At 37.2% G+C, this 24,295-nt stretch overlaps 1 protein-coding gene across 12 annotated transcripts in view; it reads right to left on the reverse strand.

Annotated features, from left to right (window-relative positions):
* LOC139595077 (uncharacterized) overlaps nucleotides 1-24,295 on the reverse strand; it is a 261,592-nt gene that overhangs the window by 136,660 nt on the left and 100,637 nt on the right. For 3 of the 12 annotated variants that reach the window (XR_011680845.1, XM_071437984.1, XM_071437985.1), the window contains exon 3: nucleotides 10,588-10,649. The exons of the other annotated variants lie outside the window; for them this stretch is intronic. Coding sequence is in view for 2 of the 3 variants with exons in the window: in XM_071437984.1 (XP_071294085.1) it covers nucleotides 10,588-10,649 (62 nt within the window). In the remaining variant the exon portion in view is untranslated. The remainder of the gene's footprint in view (nucleotides 1-10,587; nucleotides 10,650-24,295) is intronic. 12 annotated transcript variants of the gene reach the window in all.

A 24,295-nucleotide genomic window follows, 5' to 3' on the forward strand; every position in this document is an offset into this window, starting at 1 on the left:
GCTGATTCTTTGACTTATCCAGAGAGACAGCCCAGACAAGAGCTGGAATCTCTGGATATTATGGGCTATCTGAAGAAGTCATTGTCTTGTTCAAGGAGAGGATGGCTGCCAGAAACCTTAAATACTGGTCTGGCCTTTACATACTCTTCACCCTCCTGCTGCTAACCTCAGGGCCCAGGACAAGAGCAGGATCATGTGGGAGTAGGTCCCTACTGACAGATGTTTGCCCAACATGTGAGGCAGATTGTAATGGTGACTTGATAAATCTCTAGGTAAACCATTCCAGTGGCTTTTCATCCTAACTGCTAAAAAAATCCTGTTTCTTTCCAACCTTCTTCTGCTAACAAACTTTCTTGCTGTAGTTTATGATTTCTTATTTTTGGGGGTTTTTTTCAGTGACAAGTAGCATAGAAAAATTATTTCACCACTTTCTGAATACAACCCCTCATACTGTTTTTTTCACAACAGCATGATATCATTCAGTCTGCAAGCCATCACACCCACCACCTCATTTTCTGAAAAACTTCTGTCTAAGAAAAATAAATATTTCAAGTCCTGTTTTGTCAATGCCTATTTAACATCCTGGATCCAGCCATGGTGCCCAAAGAAATGCTGAATACTAAGATGTGACATAAGAGGAAAATGGCTCATTGGATGTGTTGACCCCAATTATTTCCTGAGACTGATGGGAGATGGGGACAAATGAGAAACTTTTTCCAAAACCATGATTTTCGTGCAAAAGAAGGATATCAAATGCAAAAGACAGTATAGAATTACTAGCATAGTCACTAAGAGCTGTTCAGGTTCTTCAGCTATATTCAGGATGTGAACAGAAGTGCCACGAGCCAGCACAGTGCCACTGGTTCTGAACAGCTGAAAACAAAATGTAATTCTTTTTCTCTTGGTTTAACACAGAACCTTCAGTAATCACAGTGATATCAAGTGGTATAACATTAAATAATGAATGATAATTGAACTTCAGAAAAAATACAATAATTTATATTAAAGCCACATATAACATACTAGAGGGGAAATTCAGATATTTCTTCTGACCTGCTACTTACATTCAAGCCATAAAATTTATTTGAATACAAGATATTTCAGTTTTAAAGTTCAGTATGGGACATGGTCCAGCCTATTTCTCATTAAGTCACCCTGATGGCTAATTACTCCTTATGTTAAAAATTGGTATCTCATTTCCAGACTGAATTTGGCATGTCAGCATCCATCCACTGAATCCTGTTATGCCTTTTGTCTGCTGGATTAAAGGGCTGCTTACTATCAGAAATCTCTTCTTCAGAAAGCAACAATTAAATCCAGATGTGCTGAAGCACTGAGCTCTACTCAGGACCTGAACACTCAACTGCATTGATGTAGCCACACCTACTGTCAAAGCTATCAGTACTTTATCTGTGTACATGTCGAGTAGCAAGAGGATGAAACTACGCTCAGAGTCAGTTTTATTGTGCATGCTCCCAAAGAAGTGCAAAACAAGAGTGTCACATAAATGGTTTAGAAATTCTGAATTATGTTTTCCCATTCCTTCTCTAACCCTGTATCTGAATGGCCACATTATGTCTAAATCAGATTCAAACTTCTCAGCAGAAAAGTTGAAGTGATAAATGCTACTTGCAGAGGGAAAACCACATTTGCTGACAATCTCTCACAGTACGTAGAAACTGTAGGGCTTTTGTTTGTGTAAAGTATTACACTAAATGGAAATAAAAATTATAAATTGTAAACCCCATTGCATTATCTTTCCTATATGAATGGCAAACCTTCCCTATGGAAAAATTTACCAATCTATTCATATTTTATATCTTTCTGAATAGAATGGAGAGGATGCTAAGAAACTACACAAAAGAAGTACATATTGAGATTTTCAGGCATAAAATACTGTCCCGCTAGAAGCAAACAACATTTTATCTTAGTAATTATTATATTTTCATTTGCACATGTTTCTCTCAGCTGTGTCTCTAGGCATTGGATCCTGGAAGTGCCTCAAAGACCCAGTACAAATACAAATCTTTTCCACTCAGTTTGTCAAACAGTGGGATTTTCTGCACCTTTTTTCCCAAACTGACATTACAGCACATATCATAACAAAGAGGCACTAAATCTTAAGAAGAAGTAATAAAATGAGTGATCTTATTTACAATGGATGTAAATCAGTACAGTTTCACAGAAGCTAATGGAGGTAGTCCAGTCTACCCTCTTAAACAACTTAAATATCACATTACAGTTTAAATGGACTGCAGTTTAAATGAACAAATGATTTTGTAGGATACAGGCAGTTGCTTCAGAAACTAAATTTTGGCTTATATTCAAATTATATTTGACAAAATTAATAGATGTTACAAAGCCTAATTTGTATAACAAAACCCACAAGCCTGCTCTGTCATCATCAGCAGCATCAGTTCCGACAGGAGCACTTCAGCAGATAAGCAAACTCACCTGGAAGTTCTGTGCATATGGCACAGTCAAGACCCAATGCAAGTAAATCCAGGTCTTTACCAGGGACACCTTAATCGGGTTAAAAATCCCCGAAAAATATTTAATATACTTGTTTTTCCTCAGCACTTTTTGTTTCACTGCCTGTCTCTGGCAGTTTGAGAGCGGCCAAGGACTATATGTTGCTATATCAGGCAAATATTAACCTCACTATTCTTGACAAATGTATTTTTTTCTTATGACAAGTAAAACAATAGGTTTTGTAACTTTCACAAAAATACATTTCCAAACACTCCACAGTTATGTGTTTTTTTCTCCTGAACTTTCTCGGAAACAAAGCTCTCAAATTTTCCTTCTCTTGGCCAAATTTTGTCACATTCATTTCACATGGCACTTAAAATGTCATTCTTCAGTCCTTTCCCTTTTAACTGCCACTTCCACTCTAATGGGGTCTTGCATCCCTATATTTTTCCTGCAGCAAGTCTGCAATCAACACCTAATTTTTCAGTGTGTTTATCTGCCAGGTAAGTCACGTAAGTAATCCATTTTCCAAAAGATGAATCACATTTCTCAGATACAAAGCCAGGTTGCACTTGAAGAAAATAGATCACTTAGCACACTAACTTCTCCAAGGTAACACCTACGTACTTCCTTAAGGCTGTAAATAAAATGTTAGCCCGAAAAGAAGAGCTCGGGTCTATTATTTGGGGTTTTGTCTATTACTGGTCTCTCATGGCTTGCTGGTGAAGATGGTCACCCAAAGCAAAACTTCTGTCATGATCTATTAATAGAGAATAAGGATTAATGAAGGATTATGTCATAATGAGTCTGCCTGCAGAGTTGCTTCAGTTCTTGTCCTTTACTGCCAAAATACAGTTCTCATTTCCAACAAACAAAGTCTATCTGAGAGAAAGCACAGAGCCCCTTTAGAACTGGGAAGTCCTGTGCATAAGAATGAATGACTAACTCTTCTTTTGCCAAAGAGCTTCAGCACTTGCCATGTCATAGGTCAAAGCAGTGATTCAGAGGGGCCTGATCCTTATCTAAGCTTCTGCTACAAAATTAGAATGTGCTGTATCCTTATTAAAGAAATGTTTGTTCCACTATCAATGAAATGAAAAGAAAGCACTTCAATGCAGTTTTGCAAACCCCAGCAATAACCCGCTGGAGTTAACTGTTTTATTACAAATATTTAATTAGTCTGTATGTTAAAGATCCAGAATTTGCAAAGACAAAATTAGTAGTCATAACCTGTTTGAATTTGCATGTTTTTAGGAGAGTATTTTATCAAATGGATTGACACTAGTAGCCTTTGTGTTGAAAGCATTAAAAAAAATCAATTCACACTTTCACATGACCTACTTTAGCTCCAGGAACATGAGCAATAAAAACAAAATCAGATTTTCTTGAAACAAGTTATTTAAATATTTTTTCATATTTGCACAAAAAGCTGCCTATCTGTTCTCAGTAGATACTGCATAAACAATTAATGTACATTAAAAAAGTTGATCATACTATTCACAACTATTACAATAATATACAGTTATTGCAGTAATTATCTATCTGATAAACAAGTAATTTTTCTCTATTAGCTTTAGCTGCTAAACTTAAGGGTTGAATTTAACTAGGCTGAATAAAATTTTTGAATGCAAGCTACTTTTCAAAACATTTAAAGCAATACTGAAGGCCGTCTTTTAATATAAAGCAGTGATTTAAATAACCAATTAGAAGTCAGGTAATGCTAAGAAAAAAATGAGTGAAAAATGAGACTATTACATCACAGTCACTGCAAAGAGAAAAACCAAATTAAAATTTAATTTGTGCTTGTTAGACAGTTAAACTACAGCAAAAAGTAAATGAAGCTATACCTGATCTAAGTTAAATTTCAAATAGAATGTAACCAGAGGGTATATTAGGATTGAAAAGCAGAATACTAATCCCTAAAATTAGAAAATTGATCAACTGGGATATGCATCAGAGATATTCATCAAAGCCTTGCAACAGCCTATCTCCATTTACTGTTTAGATACAGCTAATCTACATCATTAAATTGACCATTCAGCTACTGAAAATCTGCCATGTAGGTCCCGACTTTTCATAGAGGCTTTTAAATATGTATTCGGTAACTACAAAGTACTGAATATATTTTCAGTCTTTTTATACTAAGATTTACAACTAATGACCTTAAGCAATGTCATGCATGTAAAACAAAATTATGAGACCACCCTGGTTTGAGCAGCATTAAGGTATAGAATCATACTTCATTCTCATTCAAATTTAGGAGGATAGAACAAAAAAAATCCATAGTAATATAGCTAAACCTATTTCATAGTTTTACTTTGTAAAACATGCCTCTTCACTTGTATTTTGCTATTACAGGCTCAATATAAGTAGACAATTATCTAAGCTTAATGCCAAGAACGATAATGCATTGAGCACATGCAAAATCCTTGTGCAACATCAACTGCAGCCCGCAGGGATAAAACATTTATCAGTTGCTCCTTAGAGCACTGGTGGCTCGAAAATTTGGCTGCCCATGCCGACATTTAGTGAAATCATAGTTTGAGCTTCATTCAGAGCCCGGCGCAGCAAAGCCCAGTACCAGGATGACTCTGCTGGCAAGCTGCCTGCCGGACCCACAGGCACTGCGGGCTACTTTCTGTCCCACCACTCGCCATGAAAGAAGCCCTTTGAGCGAGCTGCAGTAGCTGGCACCGTGCCCCTTTCATGGGCCAGGCTAACCGTCATCTTGGATGTAACAAATTAGTACATTCTCAGAATAATAATAAGTGTGGACATGAAAACGCCATTGTTTTTACTTGGAAATGAAGTAACTACATTTTAGCTGGGTGACTTTCTCAGTTCAGCACCACAGGCAAAAATAAATCTTATAAAAAGAATGGACAATTACAGGAGAGACGAGACATGGGCTTTTGCTGTGGGTTCAGAAGTAAAAGAGCTGCTTCTCATAGTGCCTAAAGATAAAAGTACTGTAAAATAAAATTTTGAACTACAACTTGTTCCATTGAAAAGGAATTGTTGCAGGGTTTTTCTACTTGATCTACAACTGATAGAGATTTTTCTTTTTTGTCTGTAAAATGCAAAACTGCTAAGTAAGCTCTGTTAACATTACAATGAAATATTTTACAAAATACACTGAAAAGACTAAATATAGAGGAATGCAAGTACTAGACTCAAGCTAAGCATGGAAGGATGATTGTGTAGTTTCCAATATAAAACACAAACTTAGGTAATGTGAAATTTATCTTTACCTGCAAATAAATATTCCTAAAGCGTTGCACACTTACAATTTTATCAGGGCACTGTGAATATAATAAAAAGGCATTTTCTCCTCAAGCTCTGCACATTTCATTGCACATCAGATCTTATAAGAACAGTATCACAGAACGCATTTTATAATGTAATTTTAAACTCCTGATAAAAGTAAATTCACATTATTGTTCTCAGCACAGACATCCTAGGCCAAGTTTTCTGAAAAGTACAGATAATTAAAACTTCCTGTATCATAGCCCAATAGAGTCACAGCTTTCTTGCCAAACTATGATATGAAACATTAATAGGGATTTGAATAACAAGTGCATCCCTTACTGTGTAACTCCTTAGCAGCAGATAAGACTAAATTAGTGTGAAGTGCTGACAAGTATGAAAGATTAAAACAAATATTTCTTGTAAATATGCTAAATATATTTCCATTTTTTGTCGTGTTCAGCCTGCGAAGCAAAAAATCCAATATATACCACATATTTCAAAACTACTGAGTTTGAGACAGTTTAAATAATTCAAGGTATTTTATGTAAAAAATGTAACAATTTTACTAAACTTTCTGGTTCAAATGAGTCCAAGAATATCTCATTATAAATGGAGACAGTCCTGAAAAAGCAATCAAGCATGACTAAAAAGATCACTCTTTTACACAAAAAAATAGCCTTCTTATTTTACCCTTTGTTGGAAAGACATTTGGCCAGCCACAGGGGAAATACATAATCTACTTTTATATTCAAATAATATATTTCAAAATTCTATGCATACAAGGACCTTAAAACAATTCTGGGTGGAATATATAAGACATGGGTTTATGTGATCCTAATAACTGAATTGCTGACATGGGCTGACAATTACTTGGGGGGCTTTATTTGTTTGTTTCTGGTGCTCTAAAGCATGTGCATGAGTAATTTGCCTGTTAGTTATTTCTAATGTGACTCTGAAAGAAAATAGCAATATATTAAAATAAAATATGTACTGAGATTCTGGCTAGAAAAATAGAAGTATTACTTATAAGGAGTATGCATATTTTCATGGAGATGATTATTATTACAGAAATCTTAATGGTGAAGCTGTTCTGATCAGAGCAGCATTCCACCAAAAATGTCACATATGAAAAGTACATCTATTTATACAAAAATATACAAACCTTATTCTTTTATGCATCCTTTTCTTTGTTACGTTCATATAAGATATTCAAATAAAGAGTATTGATGATGATTTGCTTTCAGAATCTGGAGAACTAATGTAACATCTTAATTTTTAAGGACACAAATGTGTCAGTGCTTCTGGAGGAAAATTGCTTTTCAAGGCAATACTGCCAGGGAAGAGTCAGGGAGGAGAGATGCAATTGATGTTTTTCACTTTAAACAAGACGACTGTTATTCAGTTTCTCAATACCCGGGATTATGAAGATCAGAGTACTACACACCCCAGAAGAGGAAAAGCTTAGAGCAATTATGGTTCCCTTTTAAGTACTGTAGCACTCACTGTAGGTTTTCAACAAATAAGCAGTCTACACACATCTTTTTTGCTTCAGAACTGTGTGAGGTTTCTGCTCCTGAGCCTCACAATTATAAAGTGAAACAGGGAATTTAATTAATATAAAATCACTGTTTCAGCCCTGAATTTTACCACTCATGAAGAGTTAAACTTTTCTCCTATTAGCTGGATGTGTTCCCCACTTTGCCTTTGCCGAGGAGCAGCAATGTTACAACATCAGGGCAAAGGACTGATGAGTGAAATGTCAGTGTGACTTGCACTTTCAAGCTTCCTCTGGGCCCTTTCAGCTTGTACAGCAGAGGAGGATGAATATTTGTGCTAACTACACATTTCAGTACAAAGAGCCCAATTCAGGAGAAAAAAAAAATACTCATCCCATTTATGGCGACTGTGCACTTTACAAAATACAATTCTAAATGGTTTATTCATTCATGGGGAAGAGCCTCTACAACTGTTGTGCAAATAACCTGCCCTTCTGCAGGGTGTGATGAGCCTGATCCACAGAGGGCAGGGAAGAAACTCATACTGACTTCATCTCCTGGGCTCTGGTCTCCTTCACATTTAAAAACCAAGAACTGTGTGCCCAAGCTGGTGATGCACAGCTGCACAGAAATCCACTACTGGGGTTCAAACACCTGAGCTGAAGCTGCAAATGAGAGTATTGTCTGGATTTACAGGTCAGCATGAAGCTGAATAAAAATGACTCTTGGACAATTTGTAATTAGGCAGCAGTTTTGAAATAACACCTACTGGCTTATGAAGACAACATTGTATGGATCACATCTATAAAGTGCCAGATTTTTTGATTATTCTTTTTCTACCCATGTATTTGACAAGCACTAAAAATTTCTCACAGAAGCTCATAAAAAAGCAAACTGGTGTAGCTGTACCTCCATGGCAGTTAATAGCACAAGCAGCTAATTAATGATGCACTTAGGAGTGCAACCTGCTATTCATGGAAATTACACAAGCAGTTGAGCCCATAGTTGCTGTACACAAATAATCAACTGCCCAATGTGCTAAAAGTCTTATTCAAAGTTAAAAAATTGTCATGTCTAGTTATTGCTGTAAGCTTATAAGACTTTCAGGACCTACAGAGCCAATTCTTCTGTGAATGATGTGAATTCCTTCTGTGAAGCAGAAGTCACATTCATGGCAACATAACTTCTACATTATTCCAGATACACAATATTAATGAGACAAGTTTGTATACAAATCTAGCAAAACTTATTTTAATAAAATTAAAGGGAGCTATTCTGACATATATACATAAAACTAATTTTCATTATAATTAAAGAAGAGCTAGTTCAACCCGTTATCCAAAGCACTTGATTTCAACCCAGGATGTTTGATCCAAATAATATAATTTGTAACTCTAATTTATTCCAAGATTTATCCTAGTTATAAAGTCCTGATCTAAAGGTAGGACAATCTTACTAACATTTCTTTTAGCAATAAAGAATATTTGCAGACCTCCAGAGTTGACATTAGATGTCATTGCTACAATGTCTGAACACCCTGTCTGCAAGAATAATACTAGAAGATGTTTAATTTTGAACCTTTCTGATGTCCAAAATTTGGCTTCCCATCATCCCAAGAAGTACCAGAGAAACAAGTACTAGCTCTCCACTAAGAGCAGGAAAGAAAAAGACAATCTTTCCACACAAAAAGAGAAGTTGTCTCATCTAAAATGTATCCAAAATTGTATCTTATAAACTAAGTATCAAATAAAAATCCTTGTCAAAAAAATTCTAAAGTTGTTGGATTAATGCATCCATTGCAAAAACATAATTTCTGTAATGTTATACCTGGCATATTGAAGAATTTTATGCTTGGTATATCGACTGTCTCCTAGGTCTTGATCATTCAAGGAACCAGACAAGAAGGACCTGGATATACAACTCAGCTGGTCAAAATCCATGGAGTGGCAAGAAAAGAGGCTGAAGAGGATATAGCTGCCTTACTTCAGGGTAAGGTAGTTTAATTTTTATTAATAATTATATTATTAATATTTTATGGTAAACTGAAAAACTTCTTCACCTAGTGACCTCATGTCTCAGTATCTTTCCCTATTTTTGTGTTAATTTAGACAAGAAACAGAAATGAACACATCCTTTGGACAGAAACCCTCTCAGACCTGCTGAGTCTCATGGCCTGAACTCATTGATTTGTCCCTGCTTAACACAGCATCAGAAATGGAGTTTTACATTTTGTCATAGACTGGGGTGAGGATCATCTCCTGCTTCAGCATCCCAGGTGCTGGAGTTGATGCCATTGACCACCAGTGGGGACCCCATTAAGCACCAGGCTGCCATGGGGCTGCCTGGGCAGGGGAGAGCTCTGAGGGTGTCAGCAGAGACCCAGCAGAGGCCTTTTCTCCAAGGAGCCACCCAGGAGTCCCTGGGTGCACCCACACAGCAGAGCTGAGCATGGCAAGGAGAGCCCAAAGCCAGCACTGCATGAGCAGCACACAATTGGTGACACCCCTGCCAGAGAGACAGGCACCCAGAAGGGACCTGTCACACCATTCCATCTCACATTTGTTCAAGTACACAGCAGCAAAACACCAGAAGGAAAACCACAATCCTTTCTCTAGTTCCTTTTGTATATGAAACAATGCAAAGGGGCTCAATATTATCCCACTGACACCAACTTCATGTCATGTTAATTCTCCTCTCAAATTTCAGAAAATCACTCTCCAGTCCCAAGCATTGCATAGTGTTAGAAAAGGTCTAACTTATCATCTTGTATGTCCCTTTAAGTAAAATGACTCTGCAACTGGATTTGCCTCTTGTATTTTATAGTAGGTTATTTGGACATTATCAGCATTCTGCCTAATTTATAAAGCCAAAGTGCCCACAAAAATGTCTGCTTATATGTACTGACCCAATGTCTGATGTGCTACCACTCCAGAGAAGAAAAGAATTGGTTTTCAAAAATGTTATTTATACTGTTGAGTGGTCAGCAAGACTTCAGGCCAATGCAGACAGATTTGAAAAATGTATTTACAAGGGGAAATGCTTTTGGTTATAACTGCTGTGAAGTTTTCATAAGAAAAATCAGTGGGCAGATACTCTGTAATGTAAATACACATTATTAGTTTTTGCTCAAGGACAGCACTGAAAAAAATATCATGTAGAGGCTAGGTTTTTATTTTATTTTTTTAGGGTAAGTAGTCATACATAGAGTAGTTTAACTGTCTGCTCCTCCACTAGGTGCACATGAGGCCACATTTCTAATAAAGACTTAAGAAAATGTTAGTAACTCTATTCTGGGTTTTGAATTGCAGGTAATATTGTGATAAACTGAGTTGGAGTGTGAATATTTTTCTTTTTAAAAAACCAAACTCACATTGTGCTGCCTGTGCTGACTCATCCAGTTGACTTGGCATATTCTCCATATCAGTCTCACACCTTTTTAAAAATAAACAAAACAAAAATTAATGGGGGATCTTCTAGTTACTGACTGGTTACATACACTGCCTTCTAGCAATAACACCTTGTACAGTTTTCATGTCTTTCATAGAAGGATTTCAAAGCAACAGATTACAATTCCACCTCATCCTTCCTAAGAAGCAGAGAAATTGGAGCAGCAGATGCTCTGCAACCTTGAGAAAAAAAATCTCTTTGCAGGTTACTTACAGAAAGCAGGGATAAAACATAAGGTTTGACCCTCTCTCCTTTTCTAAGAGTACAGCTGCAGAGCCTTCTGATGAAGGAAGAAGGAACATTTCTCACAAATTTAGGATTTCTTCAGATATTAGTGTTAGTTGGGAAAATCTTATTTCTTAACCCTTACATTATGGATAATTAATTCCTCTTTTCCTCCTCCCTAATTTTCCATCAGCACCACCCATTTAGTAACAGATAATTCTGTGCCTTTCTTCTTTTGACTACCATTGCTGCAGTGCTGAAGAGAATGAGTGAGGGGAGGAGTGAAGGAGAGAGTCAGGAATGAAAAGGGAGGGTTTGCATGGGGGGAGAAAGAGATGAAGAACAAGCAGAGGTCAAAGCATAGAAGAATGAAAACAGAAAAAAAACCTAAAAAGAAAGCAAGAGAAACAGAGACTAGCCTTACAAACTTCTGGGAGACTTGGAAATGTCCTGCAGAGATGACTCAAATGTCCCTAAATCCTTCTGTTACACATCACACCACGTACCCTTCACACCACCTACCCCCAGCAGGCTCAAGGAGCTTCAGGATGGGAGTATTTTGCCTCTGGGATTGTAATAAAAAAAAAAACAAAAAAACCCTGGACAGGACCTAGCACAGCTGAGCTCCAGTCATAATTTCAGGTCTCTGCATACAGTAAAGTACAAATATACAATATTTATAATTCCCCTATAATTGCAAACATTTAATGGAAATATGAGGAGTCCAGCCTGAGTGCTCTGGGTGAAGGAGGACCAGTGATATTTGTAAGAGAGCAGTGGTCAACAGCTCTGCTCATATTCAACTCCTCTGTGAAGTTTTCCAGTCCCAGATGCAGCCTGGACCACTCTTCTTGGATGGAAATTACTGGAGTCACGCTACAAAGATTACAGTATTTGTGTTTGTTTCTTAGATCAAATGAGACAAAGGCCCAAGCATACCCATATCTAAGGAAAAAACTGTCTTGCTGATATAACCTTCTGAGAAATTAGAGGAAGAAAAAGGGTGGATTTGTGCTCAGAGAAAACACAAGCACCAAACCATTTTTTTTTTATTATTTGGTTTCCCTCTCCTTGACTGAAGCATTAAGGAAAGTATTACAAGAGTGTCAGGCCTAATTTTTAGCCTTATTTATGCAAATTGACAAAAATCCCATGCAGTCAACAGCCCTACATTTTATTCTAATTAAAAACCTAAATTTAATGTCTGATTTTCTGGCCATCTTGTGAAGTTGAACACCTCTGAATATCGGGCAATGAATATCTCTTATCGGGCTTGCAAGATCAATGGACATTAAAAAAAATCCTTTCTTATTCCACTCTGATAAAAGTGGAGATGGTATGAATCAAGGATTGTATGTTCATGAAATAACAACATGTAGTACTGATGCCTTCATTCCTGACAGCTTGAGCTATGTGTGTCTTTGCTCTGATCCAGTGCAGCCATTCTTCTGCTTTATCCTTTGGAGATTTGTCTAAAACATATCCCTGTGGACAGAGATGATTTCTGTAATACTGGATTGATCATTCCCTTCTGGTTTTAAAGAGGCATAGACAAATAGGGGGTTTGGAACTCTTCCTCAAAGAGGTTCAGAAATGTGTGTTAGTGACACACATTTTGATTCTGTCCGTGCTCTGCACCAGGCCCATTGTATGAGACTGCCATGCATGTTCAAGCTATTCAGGCTAGAGCTTGGCATGTTAGAGATCAAAGCCCCAGGCCTCTGGAGAACAGAGCCAGGCTCGCAGGTGGAGGTGCTCATAGATCACACCTTCAGTGGATCAGCATGGAAGCAGTGTGAAACTCAAACTGATCAGTAAGCCCTATAATTCTGTTTTGAAAAGGAAATTTAAAAGGCCTCACATTTTAGAAGGATCACATCCCTTCCAACCCTAACTATTCTGTGATTCTATTCAAAGGTCAGAATAAAATGTTTTGGGTAAGGTGTATGTTCAGCAGATATAGATTAAAATGTTTATGTAACTAAAGAGGTAAAATGATCCTACCATTCCTCTCTTCAATTTTCCAGAATGCTCTATCCAGCTTCACATTTCCAGCCTCGTTGTGACTTATCAGAAACCTCCTTTACAGCTGTTAAGTTTTGCATTGTTCAATGTAGGGTATTTCTTGTCAGTGAAAAACCCAGTCTATCCTTGAACTAGCAAGGAAACTGATACCCTGTGCCATGATCCTGAGCATTTTTTCTTTTGATCTCTGCTTTTGTTTCATCATCTTCATGAAACAGCTGTTTTCCCTGCTCACTCTTTCCAGCTGATAGGAACCCACAGCAAGCAATCTTCCTCCTGCCCCCCCACCCTGTTCCCAGGAGCAAGAAATGCAGGTTTTAAATTCCTAGTCAGCCTTGCCTCAGCACATGAGCTCCCATTACCCGGACAGCTCCACAAAAATCAACACACAGGTAATTATGTTTTTGCATATCAGACCTGACTAATGCCTCATTCAAAGTACACTGTAAAATAAATAGCAAACCACAAAGTATATGTAATAAAGCTAAACAAATGCCTAACCAATTTTTTTTGTTTCCAAAACTCTTCTGAATCCAAATCTATTCTTGAACAATCAAAAGACTTGCTTTTAAAGGCAAGTCAACAAATAGCTTTTTTTTTTTTTTTTTACTCTTTCAGATACAAAGTTATCTGTAAAAAAAAATAAAAATTGTAGCACTTAAAAAATAGAAGTCATACTTACAGGTTTTTTTTCCCTTGGAAAGGGGAATTAAACTATTAAAGGACACCTTGTTAAGTAATTATATAGCAACATCACTGTGCAATTAAATAGCCATCAGTCCCTGCAGCTGAGAAATTTCAGGTAATTATTCAAAGATAATTTAATAGGAGAATTACTGTATTCAAGAAAGCATTAGCTAGTAATCTACCTCAATTAAAGCAGCCAATTAATTTCAGCACCTTGATAATAGTTGCCTTCTGCAAAACTATCCTCCCCTACACATACACACAAATCCTAAATTTCAAAATAATGATACAAAAAGTGAATTTGGCACATTTTAGCTTCCACAGATAACAATTCCCTCCTAGAGAATTTAGAATGCTTGCATACATCATGTTATCAGAGTGTATTACTTTTACTGATTCAGTGTTCAACTTCAGTTTCACTGGGACTACAGATTTACCCGTGTGTTTGAGAGCTAGAATGGTGAGAGGTACCTATACAAAAGCAATAAATATTTGCATACTCCTACCAAAACAGAACATAAAAAAAAGCTACATAATAACTGAAAATGCATTTCATTGTGATGAAATGTCTTCAGGGAATGATGGGCCTCTCACAGTGCATTGCCTGGTTGTGCTACTGTACATACAGTGCAGACAGAAGTCATTAATCACACAAAACCAGATTTTGTGCCGAAACAAAAAACCTGTGTGCCACAAAGAACTTGGTTACACAGCAAAATATTTTTTCAAGGTCAGTACACACTGACAGTTCTTTGATATGATGGTCAACAACTTGTACATCCTCAATTTGATGCTTAAGAGTTTGGATTCCTTCAACAGAGACAGCAAGAATACAGGACACAAGGAAGACACAGAGATAATTTGCAGAAAGGCAAAAGGGGCAGTTTGGCATCCAGCACTTACACAGATTCAGTGGTTGCTGAGGTCCTAGATTCCTCACACTCCTTTAAAAATCAAAATGTGTAACAATCAAGGAATAGTTCCTTTTAAAAATATCCCATCATGCAGATATTCAGTGGTTTAATTACCATTTTCTGTCTCAACAAAAGCTGTATTGTGTTTTCCTTCACTTCCTATTTAATTTGTCTTTAAATAGAAAATAAATTACAGTTGTAAATAAAAAAAAAAATTATGTGATTCAGATTTTCATATATTCCTTATATGTCCAGGGGGTTCTCTTCCTTCCCCCTTAAGCCATGGTGTTGGTAGTGGACTGAATAAGTGTCCTTTTATCTAAGAGTTGATAATATGCATAAACAAACACAAATCCCAACCCTGGCAAGCCCGAATTTGGATTAATTTAGGAAAAATACAGAACTGTATGGATGTTCAGTGAATTCACCCACTCTCTTTTACAGGAGGAAAAAAAAAAAAAGTAAAACTCTCCAAACACCACATGTGGAAAAATCTGAATGTCTCAGAGCTATTGATCACTAACAGAAATTTGTGGCCAAGATGCACAGGAAAGCTCTTGTTGAAATCAGTCCTTGTAATCCTTAGAGCTGTTACTTGTTAAACAGCTGTAAGCCAAATAAAATCTTTCAGACTGGGGACCCCAAGTTTTTGTTTTGCTTCAGTGTTTATTCCAACAGGTTTTCAGTGTTTCCCTTACTGACTCATCAGTGGTAAGTTTCCATTTAGTTTCCATTTAGCCAGCATTACCTGATCCATTATCGCTGTCCCAGAATTTAGAGGTATTCAATAAGTCCTTGCTCATTGTGCAACTATTTTTAGCCCATCTTAAATCTTTATATTTTTCTATGAAATAATCATTGTAAAAAATTAACTGAGCTACTTAAAATGGCACCAAAATTTCCTCAAACTCATTTGACAGATTTGAATGTGTTTAGTATATCCCTAAATTTGACTTGTAATAATCAGATTTCAGCTTTTTGTTATCGTAAGTATCTTTTCTGCTTAAGGCAATAGAGAAAGAAAAAAACCCCAAAAAACAACACACCATCTAAACCCAAACCACAGACAGATCTATTTTATATATCTGTATCTCAAAATCCGTGTATCATTCTCCACAGTGATATTCAACAAGGTACTTCAGAACGTATCTGTCTTAAATCACATTGATTAAAATGGGATTAATCATATATCTAAAGCCAGACTCATCCTTAAGTATCTTGCCTTAGAGGAAAACAAAGATAGGTATTTCACTGACCACTGGTTTTCTCACCTCCTTGTCTAGTGACAGATACAAGAGGCTGTATTAGGCACCATTGGTGCAGGCTCTTAAGCCTTTGCAGGTGGTTGTGATCCCTGTGATGGAAAAATCTAATTTTTCTTCACTGTTGTAAAGAGGGTTGAGAAAGGATATAGCACCACAGAGATTAGGCAAGAGCCCTAAAAGGCTCCAAGGGCAGTCTGTAGTAGTGATGAGCTGAACAGCAGGTAACTGGGGACCCCTGCTCCCCTTTTTCTTTTTCTCATACAGCATACAATGATATTTCATACCAAGCTGAACAAATGGACTCAAAAACTACCATATATTGATAGGATTAGAATCAGAATATATCAGGAAGCTGCATCGTAAATTATACAACCAGAATAAGTAATTGACAATATTTACCATTGGGAGCTACAATTCTCTTGGCATCCAGTGTCAAATTATATGTGTATTAATCCCCCAATCACAAATTGACTCTCTGAACAATATAATCCAGGTGATTAGAGAAAGTAGAGATTCATCCAAAATAACCACAAGATACCTAAAGGATTTAATTTGCTCCATCACTGTGCCACTTGCTGTTCTAATTATCATTTCATCTGGAGTTACCTGTAATTTTCTTTTAGTGCCAAAAAAATTGTACATTTTGTTTTCTTAACATTTAGTAGGAGTCTGCTATTAATCAGTCATTTTTCAGCATTTAGAAAATTGTTCCAGGGATTTAGTACACATTTTATTAATGGACCATCCATGACAGCATTATCTGCCTAAAAGAGTAGTAATTGATTAATAAAATATTAAATAATTTTAGTGTTAATGGGGGCCCCCTGAGAAGCTTCATCATCATCAGTCAACAGGCCAAATTCACGGACTCAATTAAGCACTCTGATAAATTGGAATCACTGAGACTCTTCTTTAGGACCATATATTATTTTACTACCTGTTTTGCATGAGGAAAGAGGGAAAAATAAGCTGAACTAGACATATGCTGAGGTTTATGACTGTTACTCAAATTTGGTTTAACAACAAGATTCAACACCTGGGATTTGTTTTCTGCAACTACTTCTAGAAGGCACAAAAAAGGACACGTTCACCTGAATAAGCAAAGGTAAGAATTTCAACCAAATAAAGATGCCACCCATCACTGTTGTTTTCAATTAGAAAACAACTCAGAGCTATAAGCTCAAAGGTTGAAACACATCCTCTAAACATCCCACTTTTGCCTAAAAGCTCCCACAGGGAGTTTTCTCCTTTGTTCAAGCAGGCTTTTGGAGAGAGGCATGGAGGGGCAGCAGGGGGGTCACAGGAGGAGAGCACACGCCCTCATTGTGCAGCAGCAGGTTCTGGTCCTTCTGCACAGGTGGGGCTCAGCAAGGATTTCACACAAGGACCCTTTCTAAGCCATGGAGTTCCCCCACATGCAAACCACCACCAGCACCTGCCTGTGCACACCCCCAGTGAGCAAACTGCACAGGATGGATTTTACTGCAGTCAAGACTCAGGGCTTGGCACAAGAGAATTGACCAAGATCAACCACAGGACAAAGAGCCCAGCAGATAAAGGACAACATCCTTGAGGCAAAAAAGGATGAGGGAAAGGCTTAAAAAATGCAGTGGCTTTATGAGAGGAAAAGAAAAGTATTGGATCTGATCCACACTCTCTGCTGTGACTCAGGTAAAAGCTTATCCAACTTTGTATTCTCTCTGAGGGCACCCAGGAAGCTTAGGTGCCCTATATAACACCTGCAGTGTTCTTTCTACAAAAACCTTCCAGCAATTCTCCACTTGACATCTCTAACAGGAAGGAGTGTTCTCCATATCAATGCATACGAATATACAAACTGGTAGAGAGCATAAAGAAAATACCAAAATTGCAAAAAAGATAAATTCTTCAAGGAGTACAATGTACAGGACAGTGTGCAAGCACAGCAAGCTGAAAATTAATTGCAGATATTATTCACAGAATTGTTCCAATAGATTTAAGAAACTCATAGACTGCTTACAATTAAAGGTACATAAAAAGGGTGATAATGAGTAAACCAGCCACTATAAACACTATAGTCTTTATGGAAAAAGTTTAAAATAGCTCTCAAACATTTTCCAAAGTGTAATCTGGGGAGCTAAGTATGTTTACAATTACAAAACAGACTTCTCTAATATGGAAATGAAAAGCACAACCAAAAGGATGATAGTCCATAAAGAGAGGTATTATCTCAAACTTTAGATCTTCATGGAAGCAATCACCTGTATCTAATCATGAACCCCTCTGCCCTGAGCAACTTTGATCCTCCCCTTCAGAAAAAACCCCATAATCTAAACTTCTTTTCCAGAAAATTCCAAGTTCAGATTAAAATTCCCCCTGAAGCTGGGGATGCAGGGAGCCCACCATCAGTAAGGCTGTGACTGATGGCTCCTACTTCCTCCACAGGAGACAGTGACACCTCCTGTAGCTCCCAAAACCTAAATCCTACACAGGGAAAGTACACATTTTAAAAGATCTTACCTGAATACTGATTCATCTCAGAATGATGGAGGGATTTTATTGCAGCAGTTGTGAATGTAAGAGCTAATGAAGACAAAACAAACATCTCTGCCTCCCTGCTGTCACTCAGGCACACCAAAATGAGGAGCATAAACACCCCCATTATGGGAAACAAATTTTTGTATATTAATATTATTTTTGTGTGTTGATGTTATTACTGTTACTGTCACCATGAAAAGTTAGTCATACAATAAGAAAATCAAATCTGTTATATTCAGTGATCACAGAATTATAAAATGAATGAAATTCAACTTAATTTTAGGAAAAATTATTTTCTCTTGAGATTAGCTGACAATCATTTTAATGTCTTAAGTAAATATGGTGAAAAAGAAATGGGACTCCATCCATTTTATAATCTACTGTCTCTGTGGACCTTGGACTGCTGTTTTTAAGAAGCATCGAACAGAAATGAACAACAGAAAATGCTTTGCCAAGTTATCAAAACCACTTACATTAAAAAGCCCTATAAAATCTAACCCAGACATCAGTAGGTTACAACTTTGCATGTCCCCAGGGCACTAAAATAATACTCTTTAGAACAGCAGGTGGACTATTTTAGACTTCAGCTTTCCAGTTCTAACAAGGCTTTTTAATTTTTTTTTTTCCCCTGGGAATTAAGGATGCTAATCACAGTCTCCAAATGTGCATTGCTGGGCTGTAAAAATATTAGACCACAAACTGACATGGCAGCAATGTATTATGCTGCTGTGAAGGAGTCCTAAATAGGAGAAAAACTCAAGATTCCAGGCTTGCCATCACAAAGGTCAATATAATTGGCCACATACAGCAAAATCAACCCCCATGTCTTCCCCTCGCCAAGGCGACTGCTGAGGAAGCCCTGTCCTCCTACTGGGATAAATGATGTCTGAAGCAGGAGGAGCTGGAGGTTTGGAAATTTTAAAAGTAAATTGTAAAGAACCCTAAAGATGACATTAAAATGTATCCTTAAAGATATTTTACGATGAGTTATTTGCATTTTGTGGTAATTTTTAAGTGTTAATTATTCCAAATGCTTGATGCTATTTTTCAGTGATGTTTAAAAATTGTAATGCATTAGTGAGTAAAATATTTAATAATATCACTATGCATTTCAGTAATTACTTATTTGCCTCTTTAAATATATACTTTCCCTTTTAATAATATAGAGATCCAAGGTGTTTAAATAATCCTTATCTTCTTAGACACTGGCTCCATGTGTTGATTCCATGGAGCTTGAGTAGGGTGCTGTGGTTTAACTTCCACATGGAAGAAACTTATCCCATCCAGATCTCAGTTAAATTTATCCCTGTTAAATTTAAGATTCTGTGTCATCCCATCCTTACTCAGGGTCTTCACAGGAGAAATCAGCTTTATTTTGATGATGAGAATTTCAGTGGCAAGGGCATTATGTTGTCACCTGAAATTCCAAGAAAAGGGACCTCATGATCCTTACAATTCTGTACCATTAAAGTTCTTAATTATTCTTTCCAATGTAACTAGCTACACAGGTTAGTTAAAGAAAGGTTTTAAAATCCTCACCATTTATAGATTTATGTGTATATGAAACAAAAGTAAATATAAAGCACCTGAGTAGCAAAAAGAAAAACATTGTAAAAAATGCCATTCTTGTCAGATTTCAGGAAAATCAAAATTTTAATTAAATTCCAGGGAATACAAAGCAAAACATTAAAGGCATCAAGAAGGAGAGAAAGTAAAATCTGAAAAATGAGAGAGGAGAAAAATGAATGATACTAAAGTGACTTAAATTTTTCTGAGCAATTTCAATAGGTGGCTCAAAACTTGTTCAGACGAAAAATATACTCATATTACAGTAAACTTAAAAAAACCAGCACAAAAAATACCCAAACACCACACAGACAAAATAGTTTGCTATAAATACTTTGTTTGCAAAGCTAAAGATTTGCAAACCAAATGACACCATTTTCCTAAAGTAGCATCCAGAAACTGCAATAAGTGACTGTCCCTCAAATGTACAATGACTGAGGCTTCCATACAGGCAATGTGGACTATCTGCCAAAGAGCAAATCATGCCACTCTGGCTTAAATTGTCCTCAAAGCAATCACTGAATCTATTGCTGATGAAACCACACACATACTCCATCAAAATATCAAGCAAAATATTGGAGGGTTATGACATGGTTTTTAAGCTACAAAGAATCTTCACAAAGATGCATATTTTCATCATGCTGACAATTCCACCATTGCTCAGGAACTGTGAGTGTGGGGGAGCTCAAAGCAGCACTGTAATATCAACATTCTGGTGAACACTTTCAATGGAGATAAGAGAGCAAGGAAAGCACTTCAACTCCTATGGAGGAGGCATTTGCTGATTGATTTCTGTGTTAAACTGAGTTATATAAAAATGGATTGGACAAATAGACCGTTTGCTAAAGCAAAATGGACCAGAATGTTAATAGGGGTATTTACATGCATATACATATATACATCTGTATATACCCATCCTAATATAAACCACATCTTTAATTAATACAGTAATTAGCCTTCTGAGAACTACTGTCAACCAACAGAGTCCATTGCTGCACAACTATATTGTACAACACCCCCAGCCAGCTACTTGTGTAACTGAATGAAACAAATATACTAAAGGTGTATAAACTAAGTGACAGATTATTTTCTAATACATAGCTGCACTAATAAAGGGATACATTTTGATTATAAATTAATATGCTCATGGTCATTTCAGACCTCCCTTGTTTGATATCCTAAGCACTGGACACACACTGGAAGTTTGGTGGGATCATAGCATGATCCAGCAGGTCATCTCTAGTCCTTCAGGAATCCTTTCTGCAGAATTCCCCAGAAGTGTTTTGCTGCAGCTCCGGGACAAGTGGTGGTCAGCCACAAAGTGTCTCCAGCTGCAGGCTGGCCAGGTTGGTTAGGGAGCAAAGCACACACAGTCAAAATATAAATCAATATGGAATTCATCTGCTGGACTGCACTTAAAGTATTTCTTTCTCACCACACTTTAGATTTGCTCTACCACCAATTAATTATTTGGGTATAATGAGTTTGTGCTCTCTTGCTGTTGCAGTTTAACCCCACACAGTATCTGAGCACCACACAACCACTCATTCCCTGTTTCCTGGTGGGATGGAGGAGATAATTAGAAGTGAGAAAACTTGTGAGTTGAGATAAAAGCAGTTTAATAAGTTACAAAAACAGGGAAAAAATCATAATCATCATCCATCATAATATAGTTTTATCAATAATAAAAATGAAAAGGGTGAGGAACAAAGAGAAAGAAAAATAAAACCCCAAAATCCCAAGTGATGACAAGAGAAACAATTGGTCGCCACCATCTGATTGATGCCCATTTTGTCACTGAGCAGCTGCCCCACTGCCAACCTGCCCTCCAGCTTTACTGCTGAGCATGATGCCCCATGGGCTGGGGTATCCCTTGGGTCAGTTGGGATCAGCTGTCCTGGCTGTGTTGCCTCCCAAATTCTTGTGCACCCCAAGCCTGCTCACTGGTGGGATGGGGAGAGGAGCAGGAAAAACCTTGGCTCTGAGCACACCCTGCTCAGCCATAACTGAAACACTCCTGTCCCATCAACACTGCTTCCAGCACCATCCAAAGCTCAATGCCACACCAGCTGCCATGAGGAAAATTAAATCTATCCCAGCCAAAACCATCACACATCCCTGGTGCGGTCTCCAAGTTAGAAATCACAGTTGCAAGTTTCAAGTGAAAAGCTTGTAGGATCAAATGTTCACTAATCCTTGAGAAATACATCTCAAGATTTTCCTGTGGATTCTTCAGGAGCCTACAGAGACTAATGAGGATGGAGGGAAATGGGCAGTAACAAAACCCATAAAAGGCATAAAACACATTTGACAATACAAACTGGTACATTAGACTAGACAAAGACAAAAAAAGTTGAATCTCAAACATAACCTTGCCAAAGAAAAAGCGCATTCCACAACTTCTTTAGAAGAGAGGCTGGATTATATAACTTATACAAAAATTATGCATTTGAGGCAAACCAGGGAAGACTAGTCTTATGTTTTCTCCTGAATTATCTTAGGTTGAATAAGCTGGTTTTGTTAAACCTAGGCCAAGATTCTTGCTGTGTGTAGCTTGTGTCAATGGCAAGAAGAGATCCAGCTTTCTTGTGAACTGAATATTTGAGAAAAAAATTTCTTCTTAACACTGCCATAGATCAATAAATGAATCCTCTAACAAAGACAAAATTTGAGGTGAACTCAAAACGAAAGTTAAATCCTTCTCAACATACAGGTTCAATTTGTAGATTAGTCTTTGGCAGGGATCAGAGACTTTATTAAAAAATAAAGAAAATTGAAACTCCAGTTGTACTGCAAATATTTTTACCTCCCATGGCCCACCAGATCCCAGGTTCATCAAGACAACAGAACCACTTGAAGTCTCTCACATCCTATGCTTTGAAATCAAATGCTGATTCTCTGCTTTGAGTTTGGTAAAGCAGCAGTGGTGAAAATAACCATCCCAAAAGGGAAAATCCATGAATGATCTCTCCAGAAGATGAGGGGTGAAGGATCTTGTTGTGCTGCTGGATCTGAAGTGCTGTCAATAGTAACTACAACTATGAACATCAGCAGCAAAGCCCTAACTCGGCTCTGCCTTAGGCAGATACGTGAGGAATGAGAAAACATCCTAAGGAGCTTATTTTCTCCCACAGCACATTCAAACAGCAGCACAGAAAAAGATCTCTGACAAATTAAGTCGTGCATTAATTATGAGTAAGATTGGTCACTTGATGTAAGAACACAGTGAATTCCCCAGCCTTGATGGGGCAATGCAGCTGCCAGTGGGTAAAAGCAGTGAGATATAAAATGTCATTTAAACAGGCAATGAGGGGCTTTTAGGATGTTGCTACAGGCTGGCTTTAACCACAGCACTCCTGTTGGCATAAAAGCCCTAGACCAGCCATGCAGATGACAAGTCCCTTTCTGAACACCTTTGGAGAGTTATCTGTTTGTAAAAGCCTCCTATGTCAAAGAGGTTGAAGGAAACACGTGGCACAGAAAGCTTATGAAAAGTAGAGAGGGAGAGGAAACAAGGAAAGCAATGGAATAAAACCAAGATCCCCACTCATCTTACATGCTAAAGAAATAATGTCTTTTCTAAATTATGTGCAGACTTGTTTCAATTTTCATATTCTTTACTAGGGTTTTTTTTTGGAAGCTAGAGAAAATGAGCATAAGAGACAAAAAAGTACTTCGCCCTGCAGGAATACAGAAATTGTAAAAGCACAGGCAGCACTACAGAGGAGCAGTGCCATTCACTCACAAAGAATTTTGTGCATGTAGATGGCTGATTAATTGCTGGCCTGCCTAGACGAAGCTGCAACGAGCCAGATACTGTCAGCATGCCATCTGTTACCATGGAAATGCACAATGTTCCTGTTTCTGACAAACCCTTGAATACTGGATAGATTGTGCCATATGTAAATAAGGCAAATTAGTTTTCCTATATCTTCCAGACAAGGTTAGACTAAAAGAAAATATATCTGTTTATATACTGTAACCTCCAAGATATGAACTAGGCAAAGCTTCCTTTTTTTCATAAAAATCTCATTCAATTTGTTGTTAGAACTGAAACAGTGAGGACTAGCACTAAGCAGCATAAAATTAATTCCCAACCAGCAATGTTTACAAAAGCAGTACTTAAAAATATGCATATTCTATATGCATACTACATTCACCATGACTGTTGGGGTTTTATTTTCAATTTTTTTTCATTTCTTCCCAATTGAGATAATGTTATTGAAACAATACATAGAAATAAACAGGGAACTTTCTCATTCATACAGTGGTATTTGGTGTAGTTTGGAGGATTTAAGCAGAATTTTTTTAAAGAGATTCTATATATTTTAAACATGGAAAGATTTATTTACTCTCTTGAATAATAGTAGCTCATTGATAGCTGAGACACATCAGCTCAGTTTCACTAAAGTCAGAGAACTGTAGTAGTTTG

Source organism: Agelaius tricolor, unplaced genomic scaffold (assembly GCF_023055355.1).
Source record: "Agelaius tricolor isolate 1412-34295 unplaced genomic scaffold, bAgeTri1.0.p SCAF_12, whole genome shotgun sequence".
NCBI lineage: Eukaryota > Metazoa > Chordata > Aves > Passeriformes > Icteridae > Agelaius > Agelaius tricolor.